Source organism: Elaeis guineensis, chromosome 2 (assembly GCF_000442705.2).
Source record: "Elaeis guineensis isolate ETL-2024a chromosome 2, EG11, whole genome shotgun sequence".
Classification (NCBI taxonomy): domain Eukaryota; kingdom Viridiplantae; phylum Streptophyta; class Magnoliopsida; order Arecales; family Arecaceae; genus Elaeis; species Elaeis guineensis.
This window is the reverse complement of record NC_025994.2, coordinates 2,782,339-2,797,605: the sequence shown is the minus strand read 5'-3', so window position 1 is coordinate 2,797,605 and position 15,267 is coordinate 2,782,339. Positions and strand designations below refer to the sequence as shown.

Below are 15,267 nucleotides of genomic sequence, written 5' to 3'. Positions count from 1 at the left end.
ATGAAAAACATCAAGCACAATTAGAGTAAATCTTTTGGCCATTTTTCCATCGAGAGACTGAATTTTCTTTTTGTAAGGCTTTTTTTTTTTTTTTTCATATAAGGATTTGAACCGTAGAAGCGCAAGCCGTTAGGGGTGAGGTGCCAACCAATTGTGCTAATTGCTAATAGTTGTTGGTGAATGACAATGTTTTTATGAAGTCAAAAACCTATTTTCTTATTGACTGGTTCTCTTTTCAAGAAAAGTCAAATGGATTTTTCATATTTTTAATAACTCATGCCCTTCTCTTGGTGACTCTGGTATGATTTCTTGCTCAACAACCTGATAGAGACTGAGGTGCCTAGGAGTATTTGGGAGAGTGACACAGATGAGAAGATTCTTTACATGGCAGACTTAATCAAGAGATCCCAATATAGATAGTGAAAGCAGTATTTCTCAGGAATTCATTCTTCCATTTGTGTCCAAGTTCAATCTTGGCCCTGCTATATAGCATGCCTTGGTTTTTGGGTTACTTATCCTCAAAACTTGTATCTCTCACTGGTACCTTGGTTCACATGACTCGTAACTAGTAATAAAAGGATATCTTGGCCATCAAATTGACACGCATTAACAACTCAAAATAGAATAAAAAAAGGTATCGAAGCCAATCCTGAGTACGATTTTATGCTTACTTAATTTTGGTATTACAGCTCTCCACCTTATTACTGTCTGAGGTTACTTGATTCTTCATGTTAATCTTTTATCTTTTAAAAGTTGAAATTCTGACTTCTGTGTATAGTCCTTCAGAAGACCATGTCTCATTTTGCTTTTAATGTTTTAGATACCTGTGAAAGGCTTTTCCTTCAAGAACTCTGAGCTTTTAACCTGGGCTTTCTGTGACAGTAGTAAGCCTGGCCGTTCTTGTTTATCCCCTGATAGGTAACCTATTCCTCACCATCTTGTGCTTCTATATATACGTACATATATGTTGCTACAGATTTGTTTTTGTCAAGTATTTACTTATTTCCTTCATATTCAGTGAACTTGGGTTTTGCACTCAACAGCAGAGTATGCAGCTAGTGTAATAACCAGAACTGGGCTTCGAAAACCTACAAATGATACACTGACCAAGGTGGCAGAAGAGTTATTCCAAGAATTTCAGGCCACAGGATTGACCATTACACACCCATTCTTTATGAAAGCTCATAGATGGTTGGTATATTTGTCCAGTTGTTGGGCTGATTTCAGCCAAGCAACCTAATCTCTTATTTAGATGCGTGCATGAATCTGTCTTTCTATGCATGTGTATAAACATCTGGATGTGTGTGTGTGCATGCTTGTGTTATATATGTGTGCATATGCACACTAGCACATGTGCGTAGATACATCTGTATATCTACATGCATGCACATGCTATGCATGTATATGTAATTGAGCTAGAATCTGGCAAGTGAAGCAAGTTTGAAATCATTTAGTGAAGCTTGAAAAATATTAGTGCAAATTTGATGGTAAAATAAATATTTGAAAATGTTGATGATGTTATAATTTAATGTCCCAAAATAAAAAAAAAAGTTTTTAGGTTAATTTACCTGTGCAGCAATTGAGCATAAGACTAGGTTTCAAAATGTATAATGAGCAAGATAAGTAAAAAATCCACAATGGTTCACTATACCGGACCATACCACCCTTTACCACCATATGCCATACCACATCGATTCTCCATATGAATGGGTATTAAGTGTCGGTACCACAAGGTCAAATGTACTTGTGCAGATACTATACCGGCATGGTACCGGTACAAATATTAGACCAATCCTGCAAACCATGATACAGATTGTTAATCATGATTTAGTATCTTGAAACCCATAAGACCTGAAGTTCAGTGACTTTGGATGCTACTAAGTGATCGGGGCAAATTTGTTACCTAGATGCTCTAATAAAACTCTGTAGCAGTTTCTGCAATTAATTAGTTGTCCACCTCTTGATAGATGATCTAGATTTATTAACTAATTATTTGATGTAAAATCCTGTAACAAATCAATGGTAAGGTATTCATTTCTTAATAGATGGTCTAGATTTGCTATTAAAACTTGTAGCAGATCTAATGGCTTATAAGTTATCCATTATGCAATGCAAGGTTCAAATTAATTGGACAGAGGTTGAACTATGAATACCTAATCAGATGGCTCTTAAAGCTAATGGAAACATGAACAGCCAGATTAGCAATAATCAAGTAGCTGCCACTAATAACAAAAGTTACAATAAATCCTGTGGTTGTCATCCATCAAAAATCATCATTAAATATAATCTTATGACTATTTGAGAGGTGGTTAAATCCAACAGTAATGCTTTTATATATGTCAAATAATGATTGAGATATATTAAGATCTCATAAGCCTATAAAATGTCTATCAAATCCTATGATAACAACTTAGTGTATGTTAAATCTAAGGGCTGGAAACCATCAAAATCTAGTGCAGGGAGCTTCCACCACTAAGTTCTGAGGATGGTTAGATGTACGCAGCCTTACCCCCATGTGCAGCGAGGCTATTCTTGTGTTTTGAACATGTGACACCTAGGTTACAATAGAATAAGCTTTACATTACACCATGGCTCACCCTCTAGGAACCACTAAAAGTGCGATAACCAAAATCATATAATAAAGCTTTCATTTTACACATGCTTATTATTTTTAATATTTGCTAGCACTTATGATAAATCTCTTAATTGGAGGTTCCCTAATCGAAAAGGGATAATTAACACTAGATTCAAGTGCATGGGAAATCTCTCACCTACTTAATAATAAAAGCCTTTCTTATGAGGGAATTTGAAAGGATCATGGCCATTTATTTGTATCATGTCTATATTGATGTTCAAATTGAGTGACAGATTTGTGATCCTGCACCAATCCATTCATCAAATCAAAATACTGTATCTTGCACCAAAATTGTCTACTTTGTGACCAATCAATGCATGAGATATCTAAACATATATATTTATTCTTGACATTTCAAATGTTGTAAATTTATGCTCCACAAAGTTTTTCAGTTTCAATGGACCACCATTGATTTTGCATTGATAGGCTTCGGATTCAAAATACTTCGGTAGAATTTTAGCTTAACTTTGTGCATAGACACTTTGTTATCTTTTTATTCTTGATGTATTTATTGGGATTTTGGCATGGTTAGTATACATGATGTATTTATAAAGGAGCCTAATATGATAGTGGTTGTACTATGGCAGTAACTAGGATAGTTTGAAGTTTGAGTGTTTCTTAAAATTAGCTAGGAACGGGCTTTTTTTTACACTTGTTCTCTTTTTACATGTTTAACTATGTACAAGCTATGACACATAGAATTAAAAAAGAATATGACTTGGAATTCTCTCATGTCTTGAAGTATTGGCAGTTTATAAAGAGCACCTCAACACTTCCAAATGAATTTGGTAGAGATTTGAATGAATAACTATTGATGGGTTAATCTGGTATAGCCACGTGTTAAGGCAGAGTGTTGCCACAAGGCCATCTTGGGCTGTGATTGGACAACCAAACAAATGGATATGCGGGAAGTAGGCAGCAATAGGAGGATGCATGACTTAAAGCACATGTCATCCCAACAAAGATGGTGATGCATGGTCAAAGCTCGCCTGGCATAGAGTTTCAAAGTAGTGGATGTTTGGTGGTGAACATAGGAGTGCGAAGACATTTAACATAATCGTCCACCAGCCTACCTTCTTAACTAATACTTGTAGGAATATCTCTATAAGGATTTCGGCATTCGACGAAGGGATATGCTCTCAACAAACTAATAACCCAACAACATGATAGACTCTTCATCCCCTTAGTTTAATGTTTGTAACCTCACATTATATGCCGGCAATCAAGGAGACTTGCCTTAGTCTAGCTGAATAGCCATTGTACTAGCTTGATAGTGAAGAGTAATGAAGGTCTCTTTCTTTATCTCTTTGCTGTTATATTAGTTACAACTTGTTGGGGGGATATTTCCTCCTTGGGCCGAAGATATGAGCTAGTGGCTAGATATGGGCTGTTTGGCGTGGTGATGTAATCCAATCTTAGCTTCGGCCTGTGATGATCCTGGGGCCCGGACCACCTCCTGAACGGAATTCTTAGGATCGATCATTTATGACTTCGACATCAAATTTACTCCTGTCCCCATGGCGACTGGTTTCTAACACGGACGGTAGATGGTGGAATACCTGAGCATGTTGAGTTCTGACTTCAGCCGTAAGCATACATCAGCTGCTATCAGACTTCACCTCATCGGATAAGATCCAACTTAGCCGTTTCTTCTCTTCAGCACCATCTTCCATCGAATTAAGCCAAATCCCTAGCTAAAAGGACAGGACTGATCCCACCTGCGTCTTATTTCAAAATTCAAAAGCACCCACGACTTTCAGTTGATTTGAAAAGGAAAAAATAGGTATAATAACCACCCCATCAATCTCGCTGAAAGTTTCACCATGTCGCGCTTGAATCGGCCCCATGATTTCTCTGAAGGTTACACGGCTTCAACCTACAAAGGATCTACAGAAGATCTTCCAAGGTACACAACCATAATCTTCTACACTTCTCTTCTATTTCTCTGTGATCTGACTTGAGCGTTGGAGGTCCCCGTCGGAGCCAACTTCGGTCAGAATTTGCTTGTAGATTTTTTTTCGGGAGGACGTGCCACTGCTCTAGCAGTTTCCGATCGTGGTCCAAATTTCAGTGGCAACAGATTGACACTAGAGGAAGGATTTTGACCTAGTGAGAAGGAGCATCAAACAATGATTATGGCACTAGGAAGAGCGTCTATTCGGAGATCAGGTACTGTTGTCGCCTCCCAGCTAGCGGAGAATGCGGCGGTCCAGTAGGTTCCGACGCAACCACAGTCGGAAGTTCAGCAACCACCTCCACAGATGGTAGCTGTCAGTGCGGAATAGTTTCATTTACTATTCCAGCAAGTTCAAACCTTGACCACCGCTGTCCAGACGATGCAGCAACTGTATGCTACACTCCCGACGGCGACACCTGCAGTGGTGGCTATGGTCGCACCCCCACCGGCCATCACAGTACGATGGTAGATCTACCTTCAGCAATCCCCCCATAGCAGCCTGCGAGACCTCCGCTCCCTCGAAGTCTTGAGCGGGGGAGACGGACTCATCACAGTCGACCCCAGAGTCCAGAATCTAGAAGACAACGATCATCGAGTCATTCTAGGCAAGACTCAATGCCTAGTTGACGATGTCCCCCACAGTGTTCTGAAAATTGTACTGCCAGAGATGTCGACATTGATTGAAAACTTTGAGAGATGAATGAGTGGATGAGATGATCCATCATCAGGAACTGGCTCGTGACGACGAGTATAATACTAACCTGCCGTTCAGTGATCGAATAATGCGAGAGCCACTCCCAATGAACTTCAAGATGCCGCAGCTTGAGAGCTACTATGGGATCACCGATCCTGTGGATCATTTGGAGAGCTTTAAGTTCCTGATGCTCATCCATGGGGCAACCAATGTCGCCTTTGCCATATCTTCCCATCCACTCTGAAAGGTATAGCTCGGCATTAATGCACCAGCCTGAAGCTCTGAACGATCCAATCCTTTGATCAAAAGAGTCGACTATTTGTTGGCCATTTTGTGAGCAGCAGGAGACAGCAGAAGGGATTTACTCCCTGATGAACGTGAAGCAGAAAGGAGAGTCCGTCAGATCTTATCTTGATTGTTTTAATGTGGCCGTGCTAGAAGTTCGCAACCTAAACCAGTCGGTTGTGATGGCCCCCTGAAGGGCGGACTATTGAAGAATGGTCTTTGCTATTCTTTGGAGAAGATCTATCCCGAGACTTCACCGACATGCTGGCTCGAGCAGAGAAGTACGTTAGGACAGATGAGGTGTTTGAAGGAGAGCCCTGATGGTTCCAGCTGAAGACAAGAGGGAAGAAAGGTTGGAGTCTCCATCAAGGAGTGGCAGCATCCCCGCTCTTCTCCCAGCGCCGAAGATAAAGAACTCCCCCATGAAACTCTTGACAAGGGATAACTCTCAAAGGGATCGGTGAATGCCTCCACCTGGGAGGTTCACCAATAACACCCTTCTGAACGTCGCTCGAACTCAGGTGCTTATGGAGATCAAGGATCGGATCCCGAGAGCAGTGAAGTTGCGGTCCAACCCGGTCGGCGGAATCCAATAAGTATTGTCTTTACCACCGCGATCATGACCACGACACCGAAGACTGCATCCAGCTTCGAGATGAAATGGAACTTATCCAACGCGGTTGCTTGGATCGATTCATTGACGTTGGCAGGATCAACAGGAGCAATGAAGATTATCTGCCCCGCCAGATCGCAATAGAGGGAGCCTTTTAGGGACCGGCCTCTTGTAGGAGTGATCAATGCAATAATCGGAGGACCCCCGAAAGGATGGAAGTGACCGAACCATCTAAGAGGCTGAAGACTGAAGAGTCCTTTGCCTTTACTGAGGAGGATGCCTAAGAGATTCAATTTCCTCATAATGACGCGATGGTTGTAACTCTTAATATTACAAATTATGATGTACGTCGCGTCTTAATTGATAATGGAAGCTCGGTTGATTTTTATTTTACGATGCTTTCTCTCAAATAGGCATACCATCAGAATGAATAAGACGGATGGATAGCCTTCTTGTAGGGTTTACTGAGGATGCTGTACCAGTCGAGGGGATAATAACTCTTCCTATAATAGTTGGGCATTCCCTTGACGATCTAAAATCTCGATGGATTTCCTGGTAGTTTGAGCGCCTTCAGCCTACAATGCAATCTTCGGACATCCGGAACTCAATGCACTCCAAGCCGTTTGTCTACCCACCATCTGAAAATGAAGTTTCAATGGAGTCTGGAGTTGGCAAAGTGCGTGGGGATCCGGCTTTGGCGTGATAGTGTTACAACATTACACTTCACGGATGGGCCATCTGAAGCCTACTCAGTTGATGGGATGGACACAGGATGAACTGTCCGAAGAAAGGAAAATCGATGGAGGATTTGGAGACGATCCCGCTTGGAGATGGCAACAGGGAGCATACGTCCTGATTGGGTTGAATCTCGATCAGGTAACTAGAAAAAAACTCATTTCCTTTTTGCAGGCCCACGCTGATGATGCATCGACTAGGGGTCAACCCGAATTACAAGCCTATTAAGCAGAAGAAAAAAAGCTTGTGTCAGAGTGACAGAAGATGATAGCTGAAGAAGTGGACAAGCTGCTGGATGCGGACTTCATTCGGAAGCTAACTACCCCAGCTGGATCGTGAATTTGGTCCTCGTGAAAAAAGCGAATGGCAAGTGGAGAGTCTGCATCGACTTCACAAATCTTAAGAAAGCATGCCCAAAAGATAGCTACTCCTTATCCTCAATTGACCAGTCGGTGGATGCAACTTTAGATCTTGAGCTGCTCACTTTCATGGACGTCTTTTTTGGATATAATCAGATCCAAATGGCTCCTGAAGATGAAGAAAAAATGACTTTTATTACTAAGCAAGATCTCTTTTGTTATAGGGTGATGCCATTTGGTTTGAAAATATAGGTGTGACTCACCGGCGCCTGGTCAATAAGATTTTCAAAGATCAAATTGGCCAAAATATGGAGTTTATGTGGACGACATACTTATCAAAAGTAAGACCTCTCAGACCCACATTGAAGACCTTGAAAGACCTTTGCAACATTAAAAAAGTACAGAATGAAGCTAAATCTACAAAGTGCGCCTTTGGAGTGACATCGGGCAAATTCTTGGGCTTTATGGTGTCCGGACGGGGGATAGAAGCAAATCTAGAGAAGATTCGGGCTATATTGGAAATAAGCCCACCAAAAATATAAAGGAAATTCAGCGCCTCATCGGTTGAGTGGCGGTCCTGAATAGATTTGTCTCGAGATCGGCTGAACGCTGCCTTTCATTCTTTCAAACTTTAAAACAGCTGAAGAATTTTCAATGGATCGGTGAGTGCCAGCAAGCCTTTGAAGAGTTAAAGTAGTATTTGAGCTCGGTGCCACTCCTTAGCAAGCCAAATATCGGCAAGGAGCTTTATTTGTACTTGGCATATCTTTAGCGGCAATAAGCGCTGTGCTGGTCCATGAGCAGGATAATATTCACTTATTCAGAGGCCGATATACTACATCAGCCGAGTCCTGCATGATGTGGAGACCAGATACGCGAAGTTAGAGAAGCTGATCTTTCGCTTATTGTCACAGTCAGAAGACTTTGGCCATATTTTCATGCACATCCAATTGCAGTATCGACATATCAACCACTCAAAGCTGTTCTGCATCATCCGACACTTACGGACGGTTGGCGAAATGGGCCATTGAGGTTGTAGAATTTGAAATTCAATTCTGACCTCGATCTTTTGTCAAAGCTCATATCCTGACGGACTTCATTGTAGAATGCACTGTTCCAGATGACCCGGAGATGCCAGAACCCATTCAGGAAGATATAGTAGAAGAATTGGAGTCATCAGAATTGGAAAATTTGTGGGTGATATATGTAGATGGTTCATCAAATGTCGTTGGATCAGGAGTTGGGTTACTGCTGCTTGGACTTGAAGGATTCACTGCAGAATATGCCCTGAGGTTTAGCTTGCCAGCTACGAACAATGAAGCGGAGTATGAAGCACTTCTGGCAGGTCTAAGGATCGTCAGGAACTTAGAGTGTCAAAATTGAAGATTTGCATGGATTCTCAATTGGCAGCAGGACAAGTGAAAGGAGACTTCGAAGTCCAGAAAAAAATATGAGAAAGTATTTACAGAAGGTGAAGGATCTGATATTAGAAGTCCCTGACTTTGACATTCAGCAAGTACCTCAGGCCGAAAATTCAAAAACCGATCTGCTTTCAAAGTTGGTGACCCTTCCACCAGATGACCTTCTGCGACAATCATTTTTCAAAGTTCTGGAAAGGTCGAGCATAGAAGATCCGGCCCAAGTTTTACAAGTCGAGGACGAACCTTGCTGGATGGATCCTTTTATTCTCTTCTTAAGGGATGCAGTGCTATCTCAGATTCAAAAGAGGTCAGGAAGATCAGATTTCAAGCCTACGTTATATCTTCTACGACAGTAGGCTCTACAAGCAATCCTTCTCTCTATCGCTCTTAAGATGTCTTTGTCCTTTCGAAGCCGAATATGCTCTAGGGAAGTGTACGAAGGAATGTGCGGCAATCACCTGGCTGGCAAATCTTTAGCATACAAACTACTTCGATAAGGGTATTACTGGCCTAAGATGCAAGTGAAGTACTGATTCGTCAAGCGATGCGACTGGTGCCAATGGAATGCCAATGTTAGCATCTGTCGTCCTGCCGCTCACTTTGATTGCTGCCCCTTGGCATTTGCTCAATGGGGAATGGACATCTTAGGTATTTTTCCACTAGCATCGAGCCAAAAATTTTTATTGGTGGCGATCGACTATTTTACTAAATAGGTGGAAGCTGAGTCTCTTGCCAAGATAACCGAAGCCAAAGTGACAGATTTTGTTTGGAAGTCCATTATTTGCAGGTTCGATCTTCCTCAGATGATTATAACAGACAATGGTCGCCAATTCACAGGTTTAAGGTTTGCTGAGTTCTGTCAAGATTGTGATATCTTCCAGTACTTTACTACGGTGGGTCATCCTCAAGCCAACGAGGGAGCGAAGTCACCAACAGAACCATTCTCAGGGGCTGAAGGCTAGGATCGGTCGAGCAAAGGGAGCTTAGGTTGATGAGCTATATAATATCTTATGGGCTTACCGAGCCATCCACAGAACTCTGACGGGGGAGACTCCTTTCAACCTTTTCTTTGGAACCGAAGCTGTCATTCCTGTAGAGATCTGACTCCCCTCACATCGGGTTGAAAATTACAATGACCAAAGTAACACAATGGCTTGGGCAAATTTGGATTGCTTAAAGAAACTCATGAGAAGGCAGGAGTGCGAATGGCGGCATATCAACAGAAGGTGGCGCGATACTATAATTTTTGTGTCCGAGGTAAAGAATTCAAAGTCGGAGATCTGTTCTACGGCGAGCCGAAGTCTCTCAACCTACAAAATGTGAAAAACTAAGTCTAACTGGGAAGGCCCATCAGGTGGACGAAGTAATTCAGCTAGGAACTTATCGTCTCAAGCAATTGGATGGGATACTTCTACCTCAGCTATGGAATTCAAAAAACTTACGAATGTACTATGGTGATGTTATTATTGCCTATTGAATATTACATTCTTCTTAAAACATTGTTATCTTTTTTCTTTCGATATGATTTTGATGAAATGAATTCCCTCTGGGGACTAATCGAGTAACATGTTACGAAGGCAATTAATAAAAAGAAGAATGCCAGAAAGAAACAAAAAACACAAGGTATGTATAAGAGTCCATTTTTTCATTACTGCAAACGTTTACAAAAAGGAAACAAACAGAGACAAATGCAGAAACACAAAAAAAAGGAAAAAACATGGACTCCTCTAGAACCACAATTCCTTGGTCTCATCAAGACCAAGACCCAAGACAAGGAAGGTTTAATCCTCATCCGAAGAAAACGTCTCAACCTCCTTATCACTATTCTCGGGATGAAGGCGGTGCAGGTCTAGCTACGGCATCAGATGCTTGATGCGGGCTTTGCAGTTCTCAAAGCCCTGCACGAACCCGACCGCGAGGCATCGAGAAGCTCTCCCTTGAAGGCTTTGAGGCCATGAATTTGGCTTGTGGTGAGGCGGGCTTCTGTGAAGGCCTCAGTGGTCCTCGGGTGGAGAATCACATCGGTGAAGGAACCCTCACCAGGAGTTCTCAAAGAAGGCACGTTGGGCGCCGCTTTCGCTCTCTTGGCTGAGCCTTTCCCTCGAAGGAACTCCGTCTTTTTCTTTGCAGCCTCCTTGATTTGACGGGAAGTAGGCTCTATGGTTACAAAAGGATGAGAAGAAGGAACGAGAAGAAAGAAAGAGTTTGTGGGTGCACCAGTGGTAGGAAAGGCCAATTTATAGACAATCCAAGTGGAAGTGTGCCTACTCAAGAATCAATCCAGCTCCCCCACGTGTTACATTTCGAAATTTCAACCATCACTACCATTTATTGCATCTCCCTCTTATCAGAGCGAGGTCAATGGAGCACTTCGAGAGCCATCCTGATTCGCCACGTGGCAATGAAAACTGGCCTAGAGAACATCCATTTTCTTGGAAAATTCCCCAGCCGTTATGGCAGGAATCCCAAGGTATGTTATGAATGGACGCTTTAATTTTCGAAAGAGTTTGATTAGTCGCGGCAATTCTTCTCCTAATGAATAGCAGAAACCTTCGTTACTAAGAAGCAGGGCTAACCCTTGAGGATCTTTGAAGGCCGAACTCACTCTTCAGCGAGTCAAGCCCGTGAAGATCTTAGTAATAAGGAGAAATTGTGGTTAACCTATAAGAACTGCTAAAGGCCGAACCTGCTTTTTAGCGGGTCAACACTGCAAAAGCCTTGTCGGTTTGGGAAGTAGGGGCTAACCTACAAGGACCTCCAAGGCCAGACTTGCTTTTAGCAAAGCCAACACCCATGAAGACCCCAACTGGTCAAGAAGCGAAGGTCAACTTAAAAAGGCCTTCGGAGGGCTAATCTAAGAGGACCCTTAAGTCATCAACTTTGGCAAGACACAAGCCGAATCTTAAGACATGATCGTTCTGCAGATATCATGGTGAGCCGCCCCAATGTGGAAGCCATTCTTCCAACCTTAAGTCCCATTCACGAGACTACAAATTATGCAACGTCGAAGTTTCGAATTTGATTCCTGATCAGTAAACTTCTTACAACAATTACAAGATAGATGACTACAAACAGGAAAGGGAAAACACAAGGATTGAAAAGTCAATCCTTGGCTAGTGGAGCTTCAGCGCCCGATGTTCCCCTAGGTCTGAAGTTGGAAGATGGGAATCAACTTCCGAAAAAAGCCTCCTAACTAAGCTTCATATTCTTCAAAGCGAGATCCATCGCTTGAGCTGATACATCACCAATTGTGATGGTCGTATTGCGCAATGTCGAAGCAAGCGATCCTCCAATAACTTGACGGTTGCTTTAGCGTGTTCGGCCGCAGTTATCTTCTCCGCAATCTGAATTCGAAGTTCGGTTAATGCGGATCTGTCTTTATGAAGGGCTCCAGAGAGGTCAAAATTGTTCTCTTGGTTGTGACAAGTTCACTCTGAATATCATCAACCGCTAACCTCTTTGCATCCAATGAGCGATAAAGATTCTTATCTCGTCCTTAGCCAAATAAAGTTCTTTCTTGAGCTTATCAACTTTTTGCTTGGCTTTATTGCTGATCTTACATGAGGCAAGGTCATATTTCAATCTTGCAATCTCATTTTGAGCTTTCTTCCAACTATTATTTCCGATGGATTTTGCAATCTCATCAAGCTCGACGGTCAATCTATATTTTTCGGTGAAGTATTTTCTGTTGTCTCCAGATGCTTTTGCAAACTCTTTTTCTCCATCGCCGCCTCTTCGTTATTCATCTCTAGCTTCCGAAGTTTCGTCTTAGCTTCGGCAGCATCCTGTTGAGCCTGACATAAGTCTCTTTGAGAGTTTCAAGTCGAATTCTCAGAGGCAAGGCCATCGAAGATGCTTAATCCGATATTGGATGATCATACGGTCACATCGAATCAACTGAGAAGAGCGTCACGCACAAATAAGTCCAAGAGTAAGGGTAAAACTCTACTTTTCATTAATTCCAAAAGTCAATTTTTATATGACTAACAGAAAGAAAAAGAAAAAGGGATATAAGTTTAGGTATGCCCGACCTCAACATGAGGATCGACCGATGGTGGATTAGGTGTAACCACGGCCGGTTGTTCCAATGCTTGTGGAGGTGGCACAACATCGACAGAGACGGGTGCAGGGACAATCTTTAGAGGTGCAGTAGCTTCGGATGGTCCTCCGCTCGCCTCGACGATCAAAGTTTCTCCAGCGATCTTCCTTTCCTCCTCTCCTAGGTGTTGCAGGAAACTCCAATCCATATTTGGAAGCGCTCCACTTTCTTGCGGCAAATATCTAGGCAGTGTTGAAGGCATCTTTATTGAAGGCGAGCTTCTCATTCGAATATTCATCAGATGCACGGAAGGCTTCTATGGCTGCGCATCCTGCTTCAGCAACTTGTTCCTGGGCCTTCCTCTCAACATCGATGGCCCTGGCTTGTATTTTCAATCTCTCCTTTTTCTCCGAAGCCAATGCGGCTTCGATTTCTTTTAACTTATTCATCAATTGGGCAACCTCAGCTTCTGCTGCTTTCGCTGCTTCCGTCCTCGATTTGGCTTTGGCCTCTGCAGCTCCAACTGACTTGCATTTCTTGTCTGCTTCGGTCAGTTCTTTTCAGCATCATTCATTTTGGTAATGATGGTCGCCGCATAATGCTCCGCCTACATTCACAAGATAGGGAGTGAGTAAAAAAAATAGAGAGAAAAAGAAGAAATATAAACGAATTCATCTTCACCAAGCGGAGATCATTTGCCTTTGCTGCTTTGCACTATTTTCTTTTTCGGCCCTCCAGACCAGCATCAAAGAGCATATTCTTAAAAGCTCGATTGGAAGTCTTCCAACTATCGAAAGCCCCTTTAGCGGTTGATGAACCCGAATCTTGTTCCTGATCCATCGGCCCTTCAGCAAAATCTAACTCCGTCAATACAGAGCCAACTTGGGGGGCGAAGAGCATGGCAGATTTCAGAAGCTGGCCTCAAGGGGGAAGAATTGAGATAACTCCCTCTTGAGTGGATAGTGGAGCTGCTTCCTTATCACCTTTGTCCGAAGCTCTGGGTTTCTTCTAAACACTGGTAGATGAAGAAGGTGCCGTCCTTTTCGACGTTCCCCTCAACTTCTTCACTTCCTCGGGCTTCATCACTGCCATAAGAAGGTTCAACATCAATGAAAGGCAACAAAAAGAGGCGTCGAGAGGAGGAATAGAGATCTCCTCATCTTGGGATCGGTCGGACTGACACCAGCATTAAAGAGAGACTGCTTCGATAGCAACTCTGTAGTGGGGGAATCCTATATCTCCTTAAAGTTGCAAAGCGTTCTAGATTTTTATTTCGAGCTTTGGGATTCGGAAGTCAGAATTCTTTGGCCGACCCCAGTGTGGACACCCCCAATCCTCTACAGAAGGATCGAAAACAAAAAAGAACCGAACCTTCCAATTATGTACCGAAGATGGAGCTCCTTTTATCAACGCGGGGACTCCTCTCGGTGGGGAGACGTACCATCAATCTTTGGTATGTCTTGTCACGGTGTAAAAGGATCAAAAAAGGGATAGAGAGGGCTGGACCTTGGCTTTGGAGCGAGAACTAAAAAATCGATGATAAAATGGAAGGAGTTTGGAATGACAGAACCCAAAGGAAGATCGAAAAAGTGGAAAATCACGACAACAAAAAGGTGAATAAGAAGCCTAAGTCCGACATTAAAGGTTTTTTCATACAAGCTTATCCTACCAGGAGGAGGATTGCTTACTCTACCACTGAGACCAAGAGATCCTAATTCAAAAATAGTTGGGATTCTATATTGAGCACGAATGCGATTCAAATCCTTTACTCTCAACTTAAACTCAATCTGATCTGGAGCAAAAGATATGGCGCCTTGTTCTCACCTCCACTAACAGGAATACCCCTGAAAGAAGGAAGCGATTCGGAAGAGCGAGTTTCGCTATGGCTCCTAGAATCCGTCATTGGAGATGCAAGAAACAATGAAGTAGAAAGATGAAAAGGAGATAGTAAAAGATGAGAAGGAAAACCAACCTGCTGTGGCACAATATGGGGGAAGAAGATGGTGATTCTTCAAGAGATGAAGACGACTGCCTGGAAGAAAACCATCGACGAATCGGAAAACCCTCAAGACGGAAAAGAAAATTGAAAGAGAAGAAAGAGGTCTGAGAACATTTAGAAAAAGTTAGAGACCGCCTCCTTTTTAAACATGGGAAATCGAAACCGTTCGGATACTGAATCCTGTTCGGCGTTCGATAATTGACACGTAGCGCAACCCATGGATGGCAGAGAGGCGTCAATCGGCCAATTAATGATATGCGCGGGAAACGAGGTGTGCCATTCTCTTGATTCTGTCGATTATCCTTTAGTTATGATTGCAGTTTGAAATGGCTCTTTGGTTCACCCAAGAAACATATGCACCACTCTTGCAGAAAGAACAATGTGTCTTTGGCCAATTGGAATTCTAGTGCTCCTTTCGCTCAAATTGAACTCGGGAGTAGGGGGCATGTATTGGGGGGACATTTTCTCCTTGGACCGAAGACATGAGCCAGTGGCTAGATATAGGTTGTTAGGCGTGGTGATGTAATCTA

General features: G+C 42.6%; 1 protein-coding gene across 1 annotated transcript in view; it reads left to right on the top strand.

Annotated features, from left to right (window-relative positions):
- Positions 1-15,267, top strand: part of LOC105033480 (uncharacterized) — a 50,835-nt gene that overhangs the window by 23,760 nt on the left and 11,808 nt on the right. The window contains 2 exon segments of the mRNA XM_073251428.1: positions 821-940; positions 1,019-1,191. Of these exon segments, the coding sequence (XP_073107529.1) occupies positions 821-940; positions 1,019-1,191 (293 nt within the window).